At 45.1% G+C, this 20,057-nt stretch overlaps 1 protein-coding gene across 1 annotated transcript in view; it reads right to left on the bottom strand.

The window, feature by feature from the left end:
- LOC111953403 (DNA topoisomerase 2-binding protein 1-A) overlaps nt 1-20,057 on the bottom strand; it is a 41,278-nt gene that overhangs the window by 14,361 nt on the left and 6,860 nt on the right. Inside the window, exons 7-19 of the mRNA XM_023972644.1 lie at nt 19,793-19,972; nt 17,090-17,256; nt 16,667-16,830; nt 15,837-16,093; nt 15,347-15,693; nt 15,038-15,210; nt 14,186-14,397; nt 13,633-13,955; nt 1,533-1,718; nt 1,310-1,422; nt 1,034-1,157; nt 673-837; nt 217-313 (exon numbers count right to left, since the gene is read on the bottom strand). Coding sequence (XP_023828412.1) covers nt 217-313; nt 673-837; nt 1,034-1,157; nt 1,310-1,422; nt 1,533-1,718; nt 13,633-13,955; nt 14,186-14,397; nt 15,038-15,210; nt 15,347-15,693; nt 15,837-16,093; nt 16,667-16,830; nt 17,090-17,256; nt 19,793-19,972 — 2,508 coding nt within the window. The remainder of the gene's footprint in view (nt 1-216; nt 314-672; nt 838-1,033; nt 1,158-1,309; nt 1,423-1,532; nt 1,719-13,632; nt 13,956-14,185; nt 14,398-15,037; nt 15,211-15,346; nt 15,694-15,836; nt 16,094-16,666; nt 16,831-17,089; nt 17,257-19,792; nt 19,973-20,057) is intronic.

Genomic DNA, 20,057 nt, shown 5'->3' with positions numbered 1-20,057 from the left:
CCTCTGAGATTTTGAACCCTTGCCGCAAACTGCGAAATTTACCAGGTGCTAGGCTCGCTACACTGTTCTATTTGACCAGTAGTTCCAACACATGATTTATTTACTTTGACTAGCAGATTGTGCCGTTTCACATTTCTTACGGGTTCTTTTATTGAAACGTTTTTGATTACGTCCGACCATGAAGAACAACTAAGTCTACGTGTATAAGAGCCCCACCTTTCTTCTCTGCATTGTCCCGGCCCTGCTCTTGATCAGTCTCTCCTTCTCTGACGTGATGGGAGTTTGTGGCGTCTTCTACGACATTATCTTCAGGCTGAGGGGGACAAGGTTATGATGTGAAGCTTTGAACTGACAGCCTCCCTGCACCATTTTCCAGACACTCAAACCATTGAACAAATACAGGGGCTGTAAGTATCAAGCATCTCAGAGTAGTAGTATGATTTTTAGGGGGGGTACATTTTACCCCTTTTTTGTGATATCCAATTGGTAGTTACAGTCTTGTCCCATCGCTGGAACTCCTGTACGGACTCGGGAAAGGCGAAGGTCGAGAGCCATGCGTCCTCCAAAACACATGGAGGGGGGGGGCTTGATCCTAAATCAGCACTCCTACGCGAAGATGCTCAATACATACAGCCCCAGATCATCAGTGAGCAGTTTCTGTAAGGAACGTACCCTGTTCTCTTGGGCCTCAGTGAGGTCTCCGAGTTTTGTGGTGCGGGTGGCAGGGGGAGACCTCTGGCTACTGTCAGGAGGCACCTGGCTGAGGTTCAGGCTCATCTTGGGGTTGTAGGTGAATGGGTAGAGAGACTCCGACACGTGCCTCTGATCCTCAGCACACTGGACAGACAAACAGCAACGAGTCAGTATTGAGCACACACACACAAAACCACACAGACAAACTACACAGACGAACTACAGCAGCACTTTTGTGACTGTTATGTCTGATATAAGAATGGAGTATGGAGTGGAGTGCCTGTCGTATACTTCATGCAGTACATTTGTGTTTATTGGGTGTAATGGAAACCTTCCGTACCGCCTGAAGCCAGTGCTGGGACACAACATGCACCCCTCTCTCCTTCACAGCCCTGTACTCCCGCGTGTTGTCCCCCACACGACCCTGGTAGATGTAGTGCGTCACGGTGTCGTCACACGACCACCTGGACTCCACACACAGACACACACACACACACACACACAGAGAGTATTGGATTATAGAGGGACATACATCATTAATGACAAGTGTTGTGACTGAAATTACTAACATTGTAGACATAGTTGCGAGCATGTACTGTTGAGTTGAGAGGAGTACCTGAAGTCAGCTCCCAGTGAGGCAGCGATGCCGTTGAGCTCACTCTGCTTCTTGCTCAGTTTCTTACTCACACAGATCACCACACCAGTCAGGGCAGCAGCCTCCTCCTCCACCTAAAGGCACACATGCACACACAAACGCCACACAGGCATTTAAGAAACTGTGTACATGGGCTTGTGAGTGTATGAACTTGGCTGTGAAGACTGTAGGGTGTGTTCTGTACCGCTCTGTGTGTCTCCTTGCTGAGCTGGGGGCTGGCTGTGAAGGCCTGGAGGTCAGGGTCGTGGCTGCGGGTGCTGTTGGCCAGGGCCACCTTCAGGTTCCTCCCGATGACCTCTGACAGCGGGGTCACGACCTTCTGACTCTGCTGTGACCTGCCCCCTGGCGTGTCCAACGCCGCTAACGCAGCCTGGAATGTCATACAAGTACATAGTTTCAAGGTGTGTTATTACAATTTATAAACTGAGCCCTGAATGCTGATTGGCGGACAGCAGTGGTATATCAGACCGTATACCACGGGTATGATAAAACATGTATTTTTACTGCTCTAATTACGTTGGTAACCAGTTTATCATAGCAATAAGGCACCTCGAGATTTATGGTATATGGCCAATATAACACGGCTAAGGGCTGTTCTTAGGCACGACGCAATCGCGGAGTGCCTGAACACAGCCCTTAGCCATGGTATATTGGCCATATACCACACCCTCTTGTGCCTTATGCTTAAATAATGCTCAACGAGGGCTGTAGTTGTCATGACCTTTTGTCAGCCGGTGATTGTCATGCAAATAACTGCCGGTCTCCAGGTAATTGATAGTTAATTTCTAAAAAGGGGCATTTCTAAATGTTCAACTTCATATCCAGCAACACCAACATGAGAAAATTCTGCGTTTCTAAGTTTTGTAGTAAAAGAAGATAAGAGGAAGATAAGTGTTTCCAATGACATTATCAACCAATTAGTATTTTGTATTAATTATGGATCCCCCTTGGCAGCAGTTACTCTTCCTGGGGTCAAGCAAAATAAAGGCAGTTTTATATATTTAAAAAAAACAACATTACAATACATTCACAACATTAAGTGTGTGCCCTCAGGCCCCTACTCTACTACCACATATAAAAAGGCAGTGTCATGACGTTGGCCTGTGGGTAAGGTTTATGACCCCCCCCATTATTACCTTTCTCCCTATAGAATAACTATCTTCAAAGTAATGACTCGGGACGTCGGGTTTGATATGAAAGCTTCTTTTAGTAATAATTCTTGATCACGTTACATTTAACAACTTTAGATTCTACAAAGCAATGCCAGCAAGTGCTAGCGCAAAGGAGCCAAAATAATCACCTGTTAATTGCACTTAACTAGCGCGTTCACTCTCTACTTCCTGTCGCAGGCATTCTGGAACTTGCAGTCAAAAGCGTAATTCAATACTAACCAATACAATTACATATGTAAATAACTGTAAAGAAATATCTTTAGATACAGCTCAATGAATTAACTTAAACATAACTCTGTAACACATTAAAGTTACAACACCTCCCCCCCGATGAACAACTGTGTTCATCTAGATCTCTAGGCAGTATATCAACTGAATAGGTCTCCTCAACAAAGTCCCTGAACAGTACGAACTGAACATGATCTAACTAGGCCATCTCGGCCTGGAAACAGTTCCTCAATCTTCCTAGTTTCCAGGTTTGGCTGGGGTTGTATCTTCTCCAATGAGTACAACGTCACCCGCTTTCAGTGGGGTGGGCTGTGGTGTATCACAGCGGTGTGCTGACTTTAGATCCAGCAAGTAGTCTCTTCGCCAACTGTTCCAAACTGGTCACAAGTCTCTGCCTGTACTTCCATCTGCGTGTCATTTCCCCCTTGTTTAGCGTTGGGTGCTGAGTGTCAGCTGGAAATGGCTTTGGAGGCAAAGAGGTTAGTCGTTTACCCACCAGGAAGTGTGCTGGGGTCAGGGGTTGTGGTTRATCCACTTCATTGTGCACGAAGGTCAGAGGCCTAGAATTTAGAATAGCTTCAACCTCTGTCAGGACTGTGCACATCTCTTCAAAGTTGAGTGAAGCTCTCCCAAGAACCTTTCGCAGGCATGTTTTCACTGACCTGACAAGTCTTTCCCAGAATCCGCCCCACCAGGCTGCTCGCTCGGCGATGAACCTCCAGGTGATGCCCCTTTCTGAGAAGAAAGCCAAGAGTTGGGGCTCTTCGATTGCCTTCCACAGCTCTTTCAAGTCCTGATCAGCTCTCTTGAACGTTTTTGCATTGTCTGAGTAGATTACCTTGCATAATCCTCTKRTTGAGATTAATCTTTTTAGAGCTAACAGGAATTTCTCTGTTGACTGATCTGAGACCAGTTCCAAATGCACTGCTCTGGTTACAGCACAAGTGAACAGTGCAATGTATGACTTCTTCACAGAACCATTTTCTTTCACATAGAGCGGTCCTGCAAAATCCACACCWGTGACTTCAAATGGTGGCGATTCCGTTATTCTGTCTTTTGGTAAAGGCGCAGTGACCTGCTGTCCGGCCCTTGCCTTGAATCTTTTGCACACTATACATCTTGCCACTGTGCTCTTGACTAGCTGCCTAGCACGCAAGATCCAGTATCGCTCTCTGATGTACTAAAGTGTCTCTTGCTCCAGAATGCATCACCTTCTCATGGTGGTACTCTATCAGCATTTCTGAGTATCTGTACTTGTTGGGCAGAACCCATGGGTGCTGCTCTCTGAATGTGAAGCTGGACTGTTGCAGTCTTCCTCCTACACTGAGTAGTTCGTGTTCGTCCAGGAACGGTTTCAGTTCTCTGATTTTACAGTCATTGTTTAGGCTTTTTCCTGCCTTCAGTAGTTTGATCTCCTGTCCAAAACTCTGTTGTTGTGTTACCTTAATCCAGTACTTTTCTGCATCGAACAGTTCGTCAGCAGTCAGTTCACCTTGTATCTTTATGGTTGTACGAGCATTGGCTATGAATCTCTTTATCCAGGCGGTGACTCTGAACACTCTTTTCAGTTTGCTGTACCTTTCAAGCTCCAACACAGGTTCAGMGATGTCTGTGRTGTTTGCTGCGAGTTGTACAGRAACCTGGCAACTGGACTTGAGTTCTATATTCACCTCTTCCGGAACTTTGTTATCATCAGTCCCCTCGGACTGATTGGGTGATGTCAGAATTCTGGGTCCATTCCACCATAGCRCGCTCTGTGTCAAGTTTCGAACAGTRTGTCCTCTTGTAGGGAGGTCAGCTGGATTAGTTTTCCCTTCAATATGTGACCATGACTCTGGATTGYTCAAGMACTGGATCTRCGTCACTCTGTTRGCAACAAACTGTTTCCATTTCTGAGCTGAGCTGCAAATCCAATGCAGCACGATCATCGAGTCTGTCCACATTTTGATCTGTTTTTCTTCCATTTTCAGTGTGGTCATCAAGTTGTTTGCTAGTCTCGCTCCAATCACAGCTCCCATGAGCTCCAGGCGTGGCAGCGTCATTTTCTTGAGTGGGGCTACCCTGGACTTGGATGAGACTAAACTTGTTTCCCTGTCTTGTGATTCACCTTGCAAGTAAGCTACTGCACTGTAAGCCCTTTCACTTGCATCACAGAACACGTGTAGTTTCAGGGTGTGGCTATTATGTGGCCGCATGTCTGRTCTGTACCACCTTGGTATGGTGAGCTGGTGTAACTGGGGTAGTTCTGAACACCACTGTTGCCATTCTCGTGTCAGATCAGGTGGTAATTCTTCGTSCCAGCTGAGTCCCCTCTCCCACATTTCCTGGAACATGCACTTGATCCTGATGGTGAAGGGAGTTAAGAACCCAAGAGGGTCGAAGATACGTGCAGACGACTGTAGAACACTTCTCTTTGTGTTTTCCTTTTGCTTTAGAATGCTCAGTAGCAGTCTGAGGTCAAACACAAAATCATCTGTTTCCGGTCTCCATACTAAACCTTCAGCACTAATCCTTGTGTTTCTAGCGTCAACGGGTGGTCAGTTGTCGTACTCTCCTCCCATTTTGTTTTCAAATCAGGAGAATTGGTCATCCACTTGCAGAGGTCCATGCCTGCAATCGACAGCATTTGCTTTGCAGTTGTTGTCACAAGGTAAGCCTCTTCAACATTGCGTGAACTTGCAATGAAATCATCTACACAGAGTGACTCTCTCAGTATCTCTACAACTTCTGGTTGTTCTGTTTCATATTGTTTCAGGTGCTTCCTGATTGTAGCTGCCAGCAAAAATGGACTTGGGGAAGTGCCAAATACCACTTTTCATCCTCAGCACACGCAGCTCCTCTTCATTTTCTCCCCTTGGTGGGCCTGTGAGCCATAGAAATCTCACGMCGTCTCTGTCTCTCTCTGCTAGGGATATCTGCAGGAAAGCTTTCTTGATGTCTGCCATGAATGCGATCTCATGTAGTCTGAACTTTATCAGAACGCTGAGCAGATCCGGATTCAGGTTCGGTCTTGTGAGTAGACAGTCATTGAGGGATGGACAGCCATCTTCATGGGACGAGGCATCAAACACCACTCTCAGTTTTGTTTTCACCTTATCTTCTCGGAGTACTGCATGGTGAGGTAAGTAGTATTTTACATTGTCTGCACTTGATGCGTTGTCCTTGGGCACGTCCTCTGCCATATCCTGTTGTAAGTAGTCCTCTACCACTTCATTGTATCTGCTGTACAACGTCACATCCTTCTTCAGTCTTTTCTTCAGACCTTCAAACCGTTTCTTGGCGATTCTATAGTTGTCTTGGAGTTCTGGCATTTCTCGTTTCCATGGCAACTTCACATGGTATCGACCATCTTTGAAGGTGGTTGTTTCCTCGAACCTCTGTAGAGCCTCGGTTTCCTCTGGGTTCTGTGTTCTCGCTTATAATACCCAGAGACTCAAGCTCCCAGAATGCATGCAGTTGTTTGGAGACTAGTGTGTCTTCATCAAGTGGGATGAACATGCAAGTTGCCTCGGCGACACTTGACATGAACACGGGTCCCTGCACCGACCATCCAAAGGTGCTCTCTAAAGCAACCAGRGTCTCCGTCAGTCGCTCCACTCTGCCTGATACTATCTGCCAGTAGTAGTCTGCTCCTATCAGGACAGAGTTCAGGATCATTGTCATCTCCTGGAAAGTCTGCGAGCTGCAGTCCCTTTCTATTGAGCTCATGTRGAATCTGTTCACCAGGAACCTTCATCACAGCTGTGCACACTTGTGGGGTTTCAATTGCCTCTATCTCTATTCTCTGCTGTTTGTCCCAGACATTCTCCAAGATGACTTTCACTGTGTTGCGTTGGGACGTTGCTGGGGCAGAGGAGCCAAACGTGTGAAGAGTGAGTGCCTCTTGTCTGATTACTGGTAGCTTCAAGCCCTTCACAAGGGTTTCATGTATGAAGCTTCTCTGACTGCCTCCATCTAGTAAGCAACGAGCCATCTTCCTGCCCGATGGGCCTTCTACCCATGCCTTTGCCGTTTGTAGCAACACAGTGTTCTGTCCATCTGTTTTCATCTTCACTGAATGGGGAATAACTGAGGAAACAACAGCATCTGCAGAAACAGTAGGGGGTTGCACCTCACTCCTCTTACCGGTACACACAGCAATGTGATGTGCAACATGTGGAAGCAGACATGACACATCTGACTTTACAGAATTTTGCTATGTGTTTCTGTCCTAAACATACAAAGCATCTTCCCATTTTCTTTAGTTTCTCTTTGCGTGTAGCAATATTGTGGTCAGGGCAGTTTTCTGATTTGTGGTCTGCACTGTCACAGAATAGACAGTTTTGTTTCTTCTGGCTGGCTGTATGAAGTGCTGCATCAGAGGGCATGTTGGGTCTTTTTGTTTTCATTTCATTGGAGAAGCATGACTTGTTCCATGGTTTGCTCTCTTTCTGTTGGTTGCATGATCTTGTCATTTGTAGCGCTCTCTCCCTGCTCTGAACCTCCTTCTGTAGGAAACTGACAATCTCAGACACTTTCCATTCATCATCTACTCCCCTCTGACGACTATAGTCAAGAGCTATGTCCTCTGGAATCATCTGCAGTAAGATTGGGCATAGTAGGCTTCCATAGGTTTCTGACACTACACCCAGTGATTCCAGGCTCCTAATCTGAATTTCACTTTCATCATATAGCTGCCTCAATGCATTTAGATCAGAGGATTTCTTCACAGGGGTGAGATTCAGCAGCTTTGACATATGAGCACTAATCACAAGATCTTTCCTTCCAAATCTGCTCTTGAGTAGAGCGATTGCATCATCATAGTTACTGTCTGTTAACATCAGTCCTGCTACTGCCTTTGCAGCTGGTCCAGTGAGATAAGAGTACCTATCTGAAAACATCTCTTTATTACACAGTGAATCATTGTTGTGAATAGCAGTCTCATACTGACTCCAAAACTCCTGCCACATACTGACATCTCCATAGAATTTCTCAATAATCAACTTTGGTAGCCTTACTGATTGTCTCTGTGATCTGTTTGAGTTAGCGTCACTCACCCGTGCTGGTAGTGGATTGAGATCCTGMTTTTTCTTTATCACTCGTTGTGCACGGCTCTTAAGCATGATAACGCGCTCTTTYTAATCCTCCGTGCATGCAATCTCTGCCTCCAATCCGTCCAATGGGGTTAACTGTTCAATTCCACCATCAAGTTCAAACAAACTGTTCTCCTTAGCTAACAGCAATTCCAACAATGTACTCAAGTGATCGGTATCCGGATTTYACTGGGATATTTCCACGTCAATCTGATTCAAAATCCGTGTTGTGGCACCTCGAATGGTACCCCGCTTTCGTRTCATTCTTTCGGTTTCATTCCGACGTTCRTCCTCAGCCATTTCAYCCGCTTCTTCSWCGCAGCTCATATCCCGGGTTTCGGCACCAAAATATAGAATAACTATCTTCAAAGTAATGACTCGGGACGTCGGGTTTGATATGAAAGCTTCTTTTAGTAATAATTCTTGATCACGTTACATTTCCAACTTTAGATTCTACAAAGCAATGCCAGCAAGCTGCTAGCGCAAAGGAGCCAAAATAATCACCTGTTAATTGCACTTAACTAGCGCGTTCACTTCTCTACTTCCTGTCGCAAGGCATTCTGGAACTTGCAGTCAAAAGCGTAATTCAATACTAACCAATACAATTACATATGTAAATAACTGTAAAGAAATATCTTTCGATACAGCTCAATGAATTAACTTAAACATCAACTCTGTAACACATTAAAGTTACAACACTCCCTTCCCTCTACCTTGACTCTACTGAGGGACTCTTGAATAGCCTTTGTTAAACATAGAAAGTCTGGGAACATCAAACAAGTGGAGGGAAAGGAACCATATTTTGGTAATAGAACCAGTTGAAAATATGCGTTGGTACTTAATGAATATGTCAGTTCGGTTGTCATCTGAGACATTATGACTGATGACAGGACGAAATAAACTGTATCTGGGAAAGTCTACACATTATAGTTATCAGATTCACATGGAATTGTTGTGCAATTTAAATGCAATTTAAATGAAACTATTTGTGAAAAGATTAAATGTAATTTTAGCTTCCAATTGAGAGAATTTGGTTTTCATAAGATTAGAGCTTTGCTCAAATCAGTGGCCCGTCCCTGTGAAGAGACATGGGTTATAAACTATGAAACACACCCTTCTCTCCCTCCACTATATAAGCCCTTGACGAAAATGTAACCTCCTGTTCCGGGTACATAAGGACGACGGTCCGATGTCAGAAGGATTCAGATAATAACTACAGAACGAAGCCAACCTCAGCGTGAGCTTTGGTTGCGAATGGTATGAACATTGAACTCTTATTCACTACAGAAGTGATACCACCTTGCCGTTAAGATAGCAGCGGCCGCTGTAAACGTGGGCTAGGAGAGGACAGACAGAGTATCCCGTCTACCACACAACGACGACACTACAACGTATCCCGTTCAGCACCAGAGACACTCTTCAAAGGAAAAAGGACTGTTGGGCAACACGGCCTTCCATCTACCACCAACCTATTGAAGCGCAGCTCAGAGTAAATATTTATTGCATTTTCCTTTTCCAAATGGACGGTAATTTAGAATGCATAAGATACTGTATTTACGATAGCTTCTCCCTTTGTTCCTCAGTCCTCCCGCTCTTTTCACTCAAACCCAACCCCCTTTTCTTTGTATAACCAGCTATCATATCTGTTCCGTCCGCTAGGGATATTTTCCTTTATGACATAATTTGTAATCAAGGTATGATTCATGTGTAAATGTAATTCTGTGTGATTAGTTAGGTATTTAGTAAATAAATAATTAAATCCAACTTTGTATTGCTGATTCAACTTGTTAGCCAGGGTTCGTGAAGATAACCAAGAATTTACAACTTTCAGATGAGACAAATAAGGTAACGATTAATATTGACTGCTATTGATGTAAAATATTACTAGGTCTATAAGAGTTTATTCGGAAGATAACGGCTCTATAAATATTATTTCGTGCTGCCCCAACTTTCTAGTTAATAACATTTACATGATTAGCTCAATCAGGTAATATTAATTACAGAGAAAGGATTTTATAGAATAGCATGTCATATGACTTAATCCGGCATTGCCAAAGACACGACAGCAGGTTCTACAGGCCATAGTTTTGTCACACCTGGACTACGGTTCTGTCGTATGGTCAGGTGCCACAAAGAGGGACTAAGGAAAATTGCAATTGGCTCAGAACTGGGAAGCACACGTGACTGTTGGAGAGCTAACAATAATATGCATGTCAATCTCTCCTGGCTTAATGTGGAGGAGAGATTGACTTCATCACTATTTGAGAGAGGTATTGACATGTTGAATGCACCGAGCTGTCTGTTTGAACTACCGGGCAAACAGCTCGGACACCCATGCATACCCCACAAGACATGCCACCAGGTCTCTTCACAATCCCCAAGTCTAGAACAGACTATGGGAGGCACACAGTACTACATAGAGCCATGACTACATGGAACTCTATTCCACATCAGGTAACTGATGCAAACAGTAGAATCAGATTTTTTAAAACCTGATAAAAATACACCTTCAGGAATAGCGGGGACTGTGAAGCAACAAACAGTCACACAACAGGTACACACAGATTTTGTGTTGTAGATACAGTTCAAGTCGGAAGTTTACATACACTTAGGTTTGCAGTCATTAAAACTTGTTTTTAAACCACTCCACAAATTTCTTGTTAACAAACTATAGTTTTGGCATCTACTTCGTGCATGACAAGTCATTTTTCCAACAACTGTTTACAGACAGATTATTTCACTGTATCACAATTCCAGTGTGTAGGAAGTTTACATACACCAAGATGACTGTGCTTTTAAACAGCTTGGAATATTCCCGACAATTATGTCATAGCTTTTGAAGCTTCTGATAGGCTAATTGACATCATTTGAGTCAATTGGAGGTGTACCTGTGGACGTATTGCAAGGCCTACCTTCAAACTCAGTGCCTCTTTACTTGACATCATGGGAAAATCCCAGAAAACCTCAGGAAAGAAATTGTAGACCTCCACAAGTCTGGTTCATCCTTGGGAGCAATTTCCAAACGCCTGAAGGAACCACGTTCATCTGCACAAACAATAGTACGCAAGTATAAACACCATGGGACTACGCAGCCGTCATACCGCTCAGGAAGGAGACGCGTTCTGTCTCCTAGAGATGAACGTACTTTGGTGCGAAAAGTGCAAATCAATCCGAGAACAGCAAAGGACCTTGTGAAGATGCTGGAGGAAACAGGTACAAAAGTATCTATATCCACAGTAAAACGAGTCCTATATCGACATAACCTGAAAGGCCGCTCAGCAAGGAAGAAGCCACTGCTCCAAAACCGCCATAAAAAAGCCAGACTACGGTTTGCAACTGCACATAGGGACAAAGATCATACTTTTTGGAGAAATGTCCTCTGGTCTGATGAAACAAAAATAGAACTGTTTGGCCCTAATGACCATTATGTTTGGAGGAAAAAGGGGGCTTACAAGCTGAAGAACAACATCCCAACCGTGAAGCATGGGGGTGGCAGCATCATGTTATGGGGGTGCTTTGCTGCAGGAGGGACTGGTGCACTTCACAAAATAGATGGCATCATGAGGACGGAAAATGATGTGGATATATTGAAGCAACATCTCAAAACATCAGTTAGGAAGTTAAAGCTTGGTCACAAATGAGTCTTCCAAATGGGAAATGACTCCAAGCATACTTCCAAAGTTGTAGTGTGGCCATCACAAAGCCCTGACCTCAATCCTGTAGAAAATTTGTGGGCAGAACTGAAAAAGCGTGTGCGAACAAGGAGGCCTATAAACCTGACTCAGTTACACCAGCTTTGTCAGGAGGAATGGGCCAAAATTCACCCAACTTATTGTGGGATGCTTGTGGAAGGCTACCCAAAACGTTTGACCCAAGTTAAACAATTTAAAGGCAATGCTACCAAATACTAATGAGTGTATGTAAACTTCTGACCCACTGGGAATGTGATGAAAGAAATAAAAGCTTAAATAAATCATTCACTACTATTATTCTAACATTTCACATTCTTAAAATAAAGTGGTGATCCTAACTGACCTAAGACAAGGAATTGTGAAAAACTGAGTTTAAATGTATTTGGCTAAGGTGTATGTTAACTTCCGACTTCAACAGTATGTGGTAGTGGAGTATGGGTCTTGGCAGCAGCTAATGGGGATCCATAATAAACACAAAACATGTTTTTCCAGCAACAGACAATGATCGATAATGTCAAAAGCCACACTGAAGTCTAACAAAACAGCCCCCCCAATCTTTTCATCATAAACGTCTCTAAGCCAATCAGTCATTTGTGTAAGTGCTGTGCTTGAATGTCCTTTCCTATAAGCGTGCCGAAAGTCAATTTGTTTACTGTAAAAGAGCATTATATCTGGTCAAACTATTTTTTTCCAAAAGACTGATTGGTCAGCTATTTGAGCCAGTAAAGGGGGCTTTACTATCCTTAGGTAGGCAAATAACTTTTGCTTCTCTCTAGGCCTGAGGGCACATTCTTTAGTAGGCTTAAAATGAAGATATGGCAAATAGGAGTGGCAATATCATCAACTGTTATCCTCAGTAATTTTCCATCCAAGTTGTCAGACCCCGGTGGCTCCTCATTGTTGAAAGACAATACTTTTTTCACCTCTTCCACACTTACTTTACAGAAATCAAAATCACAATGCTTGTCTTTAATAATTTAGTCAGATATTCTTGGATGTGTAGTGTCAGCGTTTGTTGCTGGCATATCTTGCCTAAGTTTGCTAATCTTGCCAATGAAAGAAAATCATTAAAGCAGTTGGCAATATCACATCATCTGTAGCCTGCACTCGAACAGCGAATGGAAGTTATGTGCGGTTAAGTTTTTTTAATATGCCAGGTAGGATACACCGGTTGTAAAGCAAATTAATGTGCTTAATTTTAAGAATTGAGAAATAAATATAGCAGCACGAGAAAGCTGGAATCCTCTTAAAAAGCAGCCAGTCAAAACTCTGTTTCCACACAAGATTGGGCAATGATTGGGCTTATAAGAACACGTTTCACTAGGCTCTCCAGCCTATGTGCTTTCCAGCCGTGTTCAAGGGCGCTGGGTATTAGGCCATTAGCGACTGGCCGCTAGCAAGTCTGGTAGGGTACTAACGGCCATCAGCGGCATCAAAGCGCAGTTTTGGAGAAGCCTAGTTACTATGACTCAACAGTCAGGTGGAATTTGACTGCGGTCATGACTCGTGACTGCCGGTGTGGCGGTAACACGGTCACCGTAACAGCCCAATGCTCAACACTATTCCGTCAATGACTGTTTTTCCACACTGAGTATACCAAACATTAGTTACTTGCCCCCCCCTCCTCCTCCTCCTCAGAACAGCCTCTGTTCGTCAGGGCATGGACAACACAAGGTGTCGAAAGTGTTCCACAGGGATGCTGGCCCATGTTGACTCCAATGCTTCCCAAGGTTGTGTCAAGTTGGCTGGATGTCCTGTGGTGGTGGACCGTTCTTGATACACACGGTAAACTGTTGAGCATGAAAAACCCAGCAGCGTGGCAGTTCTTGACACAAACCAGCGCACCTAGCACCTACTACCATACCTGCTGTTCAAAAGGCACTTACATTTTTTGTGTTGCCCATTCCCCCTCTGAATGGCACACATACACAATCCATGTCTCAATTGTATCAAGGCTTAAAAATCCTTCTTTAACCCATCCCCTCCCCTTCATCTACACTGCTGAAGTGGATTTAACAAGTGACATCAATACGTGATGATAGCTTTCACCTGGTCATTCTGTCATGGAAAGAGCAGGTATTCTTAAAATGTTGTATACTATAGAGACAAGTGAATCTTACCTTGACATTGAAGGTGGGTCTGAAGAGCTGGTCTCGGCAGAGGAAGCGGGAGGGGGTGTCCAACGGCAGCGCTGGGGATTCTTTCTGCCCCCCTGCTTTCCTGTCCCCCTCTTGACCTCCCGGGGTGGTACAGTCCTTGTCTAGCTGGCCCTGGTCCAGCACGGAGCGGAACACCTTACTCTGGAAACGGCGCGTGTCCAGGGGGGTGACGGCCGCCCCGCTCTGGGGACCCAGCAAGGGAATCTCTGGGGACTTGTTACGGGCTGGGGGAGGGGGCATGGATTGCTTCTGCGAACCGCCCACAAAACTCTCCTCTTCTCTCTCTGGGGAACAGAGGGAATACATACACTGATTCAGATGAAGGTGAGATCTATCACATACAGCAGAGCATAAACTGTTTGTGCAAAACTCATCCCCTCTCAATAAATGAAATGCTAAGCTTTCACTGGCCCAGAAGTTACTAAAACGGTTGCAAAAACGTAATTCATCACCCCACTGATGCTGGCATTAAATTAAAATCCAAGAAGTGTCTATGATTGCGAGGCAGACTGACCTGGAGAACGGGGCAAGTCCACCAGGTATCGCCCCTCTTCTGCCTTCCGGCCCGTCCTGGCAGACTCCAGCACCCAGCGCAGGGTGACGGCGGGCAGCCCCCACTTTTCGGCCGCCTGGTACTTGGTGCCCTCAGGGCTCTGCAGAACCAGGTGGGTACTAGCCAGCATGCCCCTCCTCTGATTGGCCATGCGCACAAAGTAGTCCTGGACACTGTCCGGAGGATGGATAGATGGAAAGGAGAGAAGGTAGTAAGACAAGAGAAACTACTCAAATACGCCACAAAGGTTCTTGTTGCAGGCTTTCAGTTTGACGCATAAGCCACAGGTTATTTTGTTCTCAGTGCAATCCATGTCTGTTTGTGACAAGGGACTAGTATATCCAGTGCGTGTGTGTGACTGAGTATGATGCATAACTAACTTTAGAATGTCAAAAAAAACAACAAAGCATTTATCTGAAAAGATTTGCAGCTGTATTTGCTGCTAATGGTGTCTTCATCAAGTATTGACTTAGGAGTTCCCTAAGGTCTCATTGGAAAGGTTGGATCCGCCTACAGCCTATATGAAAATGTGCAGTCCTTTGATGTAAGTGTGTCCATTATATCGCAATTATCTCTTAAAAACAAACCATTCAAACACTAAATATAACAGAACGCTGGAACATACTCTGTCCATATGAACATGTGGCCCTTCATCTTAGCAACCGCTGTACTTGACGAACTGTAGCTTTGATAATCTTTTATTTATTATTATTTTTAACTTCAGCTGGTGCCATTTAACTACTGTGCAACCTGTATACTACAAGAGCAAACTGTGTCCTTCCTCGTGTGTGTGTGTGGTGGTTAGGTGGTTACCTGGCTCCCAGGTGTTTGGCTAGCTCTACCAGGGACTCCCTCTCCGCCCCGGTGAACTGGCTGACTGAGAGAACACAGTCTCTGAGAGGGGAGCGGCCCTCCATCACTGACACAGGGCTGAACAAGGGGTGGGAGCCCAGCTCTAACACACACTGCTGCTCCACACACATAGCCTACACAAAGACACATTGATTAAAACGCACACAATATGGGTTAATGAAGAATCCCACACTTGGCCTGAAGAGCCCACCCACACCAAAGACATCAAAAACATGGAGCCAGAATGTTTGTCAAAATTCCCTCTCTTACCAGCCAGGTATCAGTGGCCACCTCGTCCACAGTGGCCTCCACCTCGCAGCCCAGCAGGGGCACCACAGCGTAGTCAGCCACGGCCCGCATGCGCCCCACCAGGACCTTCCCACAGTTCTCCGTCACCAGCATGGAGAGCTGGGCCTCCGCCTCAGCCCCAAAGCCCACCAGGAGGAAGCGTTTCCCCGCAAACAGGCCCGCCTCACTGGCCTCCTGCAGGGTGGTGTCAGCTCCGGCCCCACCTTCGGCTATAGTAGAAGCCTGGTCTGGGGCTGAGACCCAGGGCTCTGGTGCTATAGAGATCTGCCTCCTGTGGATGCTGCTGTCAGCTGGTGGAGGCATCTCCACTGGGGTTGGAGAGAAATAGCAGATGAAGAGAGGAAGTTAGGAGGATATGATGGTGGTACATGGTACCTGGGATTGCAGGTGACCGTGCTGTGACCCCTTTGATTTGTGGTCTAGCTGCTACACAGAGGAGCTCCTCCCTTACCCACTGTCTGGTCGTCATCCATGTACTGAGAGAGCATGTCCTCCTCGGCCTTCCTGTGTCGAGGGGTAGCTGGTTCGTGGGCAAGGGGGGGAGCCGAGGTGGTGGAGGAGGGGCGGGAAGCGGAGGTGCGGGGGGCAGGCATGGCCACGTTTGAAGAGGCGGGGGGCAGACAAGCCGGGTGGTGGTAGTCCCCCTCGGAGAGCAGGCCACCTCTGGAGAAGCTATCCAGCAGCCACTGCACCGTCACGACATGGGGCCTGGGGGAGAGATCAGAAAGATGGGATCACGTCAAGGCACAAGATAACCGTCATAGGTTATTTCCTACTTGACAACAGGTTGGTTTGCAAATTCATTATCCAAAATTCCCAGGTTTTCCAGAAATACAGTTTGGTGGATTCTGGATTTCCTGTTTATTCCCTCCTGATTCCAGGGATATTCCAACTGGGATTTCTGCAACACCTGGGAATTTTGTGCACATTAATGGAATTTTGCAAACCTATCTACAGTGCTTGGATTCAAGACTGCTTTCCTGCATCTATATCCGTCAGTGGAGGCTGCTAAGGGGAGGACGGCTCATAATAATGGCTGGAATGGAGCAAATGGAATGGCATCAAACACATGGAAACCATGCGTTTGATACCATTCCACCAATTAGGCTCCAGCCATTACCACGAGCTCGTCCTCCTCAATTAAAGGTGCCACCAACCTCGTGATACCCGTACTTGAACAAATTATGGTTTAAATGACAAAGCTTATCAACCTAAGCGTAGTACATTATGGATATGCAACAGCTGTGTGTGTCTAACAGCAGCTCTGTGGTCCTGACTGACCTGTGTGTGGCTTTGGCCAGGAAGGTCTTGGTTTCCTGGTCAGTCTCTCCCATGACCACGTGGGTGAGCTCCACGCTGGGCTGGTTGAAGTGCAGGCCCCCGGCCATGTTGACCAGGCGACGCAGCTTCTCCAGCCTCATCCCTGGCAGCCCACACAGGTACAGCTACAGGGGAAGACAGCGGAAATTCAACTTGCGTTTTCTAAAATCCAAAGTGGCTTTACAATAAGAAACCGTAAGGAATAAAGAACCAAAAGGTATATGACATGTCTGTAAGTGACCGGAATTGAACTTCTGGTTAGCACATTTCTATAAGGCCTCAGTGGGGAAAGTAACCTTTGATTACTCCATAGAGAGTAGATTTATAGGATCTCCAGCGACTGGCTCATATCAAGATGAAGTGCTGAAAGGACCTCCTACTGACCTTACAGCCGTCCAGCAAGTCGTCTGCGGGGCCGACTGTGATGTCCAGAGCGTCAATAGGGTCTGGTGTGTCCAGCCGGCTGAGCGTGGCATTGGTCAAGGCCGTGTCATTCACCGTCATGCTGCTGTTCACAGAAATGTGGCTCAAGCCCAGTAGAGATGCACTCTCTGTAGGAAAACAACAAATGACCTCATTGTGACCAGGGGCTATTTCTAAGCGCTATGAAGCATTATTGAAGCATTATTGAAGCATTATAATATGGATATTTGCAGAATGTGTTTTTATGTACAGTGGCAAGAAAAAGTATGTGAAGCCTTTGGAATTACCTGGATTTCTGCATAAATTGGTCATCAAATTTGAGCTGATCTAAGTCACAACAATAGACAGTGTGCATAAACTAATAAACAAATTGTATTTTTCTTGTCTATATTGAATACATAATTTAAACATTCACAGTGTAGGTTGGGGAAATTATGTGAACCCCTAGGCTAATGACTTCCCCAAAAGCTAATTGAGTCAGCTAACCTGGAGTCCAATCAATGAGACGAGACTGGAAAATTTGGTTAGAGCTGCCCAATAAAAAAAAACTCAAAATTTGAGTTTGCTATTCACAAGAAGCATTGCCTGATGTGAACAATGCATCGAACAAAAGATCTCAGAAGACCTAAGATTTAGAATTGTTGACTTGCATAAAGGGTTACAAAAGTATCTAAAAGCCTTGATGTTCATCATTTCATCATCATTTCAGGACTGTTGCTACTCTCCTTAGGAGTGGCCGCCCTGCAAAGATGGCTGCAAGAGCGCAACGCAAAATGCTCAATAAGGTTAAGAAGAATCCTAGAGTGTCAGCAAAAGACTTACAGAAATCTCTGGAACATGGTTACATCTTTGTTGACGAGTCTACGATACGTAAAACAAGGTGTTCATGGGAGGACAACCACAGAAGCCACTGCTGTCCAAAAAAAGCATTGCTGCACGTCTGAAGTTTGCAAAAGTGCACCTGGATGTTCCACAATTATATATTTGTGGAAAAATATTCTGTGGACAGATTAAACTAAAGTTGAGTTGTTTGTAAGGAACACACACCACTATGTGTGGAGAAAATAAAAGCACAGCAACATCAAAACCTCATTCCAACTGTAAAGTATGGTGGAGGGAGCATCATGGTTTGGGGCTGCTTTGCTGCCTTAGGGCTTGGACAGCTTGCGATTGATGGAAAAATGATTTATCAAAACATTTTGCAGGAGAATGTTAGGCTGTCTGTCTGCCAAACGAAGCTCAACAGAAGTTGGGTGATTTACACAGAAGAAAATACGCCTTCTGGAGTGGCCCAGTCAGAGTCCTGACCTCAACCCGATTGAGATGCTGTGGCATGACCTCGAGAGCAGTTCACACCAGACATCCCAAGAATATTGCTGAACTGAAACAGTTTTGTAAAGAGGACTGGTCCAAAATTCCTCCTGACCGTTGTGCAGGTCTGATACGCAACTACAGAAAACGTTTGGTTGAGGTTATTGCTGCTAAAGGAGGGTCAACCAGTTATTAAATCCAAGGGTTCACATACTTCTTCCACCCTGCACTGTGAATGTTTACATGGTGTGTTCAATAAAGAAATGAAAATCAAATTGGCACAAACGTATAACTGTTGGTGTTTTATTAGTTTAAGCAGACTGTATGTCTATTTTTGTGACCTAGATGAAGATCAGATCCAATTTAATGACCAATTTATGCAGAAATCCAGGTATTTCCAAAGGGTTCACATACTTTTTCTTGCCACTGTATGTATGTAAACTCAGCAAAAAAACTCCCGATCACGGCCGTTTGTGATACAGCCCGGGATCGAACCCGCGTCTGTAGTGACGCCTCTAGCACTGCAATGTAGTGCCTTAGACCGCTGAGCCCCTCGGGAGTAGCCCAGAGAAGCTAGACAGCTATAGCAAGCTAGGCTAATTGAGGACACATGCTGCGCTTTCTCCCCAACCCCATTCAGATAAAACAGCCCACCTGTGGGTGCTCGTTGTATCCTGCTCCTTCTCATTTCACTAACTTTTAATTATGTCATTTCATTCCACGTTGCATTGCATTAGTGAGCTCACTCCATTTGCTACACATTGAGCCTCTTTGCCGCTTTGATTGGCCAAACACGCTACACACGAAGGCTACCACTTTCCATGTCTGTCGCTTGTGAGGTGTTGAAACAGGGTTGCTTTTATGTATTCTGTTTTGTTGATTTTTGGGCTATTGCTTGGTCTGCGTGCTACTTGTCCCATGTTGCTCTGCATGTGCTCACTGCTTATTGTTTGTCTGTATTGTTATTGATTTAAATAAAACCGGCACTTTTACTGCAACGTTGATTAATGTGCACCGTCCCTGTCAAAATAAAACTCAAACTGTTGGGCTACTGGTCTTTTCATGGGGCGCACCGTGCACGTCATAAAAACTACATTGTTTTATTAAATTAATCATTTGAAATGTCATGGTATATCCTTGGCTGTAAGAATGCCACACTGATATTTTAAATGTAATTTAGAAAAAGCCTTTTCATTGTTAAAATAGGCTTATATTGATTTATTTTAGCAAAAATGTATTCAAGAAATCGAATACCAACATCTATTTAGATAGTCAAATAACAACGCACATCCTTACTATTGAATAATCAGTCATAAAATATGGTAAAAATAAATGTTAAGCTTGGCGCCTCACCCTCTTTCTTCTTGCTGGTCCCGGTCGGAGTAGAGGTGTGGGGTTTGCTGTCTTTCTGATCCCCTCGCTCCACCGTGTAGCGACTCTCATCCTGGCAGAAGCCCTTCTCGATGCTGTCAAACAGCCAGTGCAGAGACACACAGAAGACATTCCACTTCTGCGCACACTCATACTTCTGACCTGCAGGCACAGACAAAGAGAGGGATCAGTGAAAGTGACGGAACCCGGGTAGCAGTAGGAGACTCAGGAACTCTACGACCTAAAG

This window comes from Salvelinus sp. IW2-2015, linkage group LG27 (assembly GCF_002910315.2).
Source record: "Salvelinus sp. IW2-2015 linkage group LG27, ASM291031v2, whole genome shotgun sequence".
NCBI classification, from domain to species: domain Eukaryota; kingdom Metazoa; phylum Chordata; class Actinopteri; order Salmoniformes; family Salmonidae; genus Salvelinus; species Salvelinus sp. IW2-2015.
Note: the sequence above shows the minus strand (reverse complement) of the source record. Positions and strands in the feature narration are given on the sequence as shown.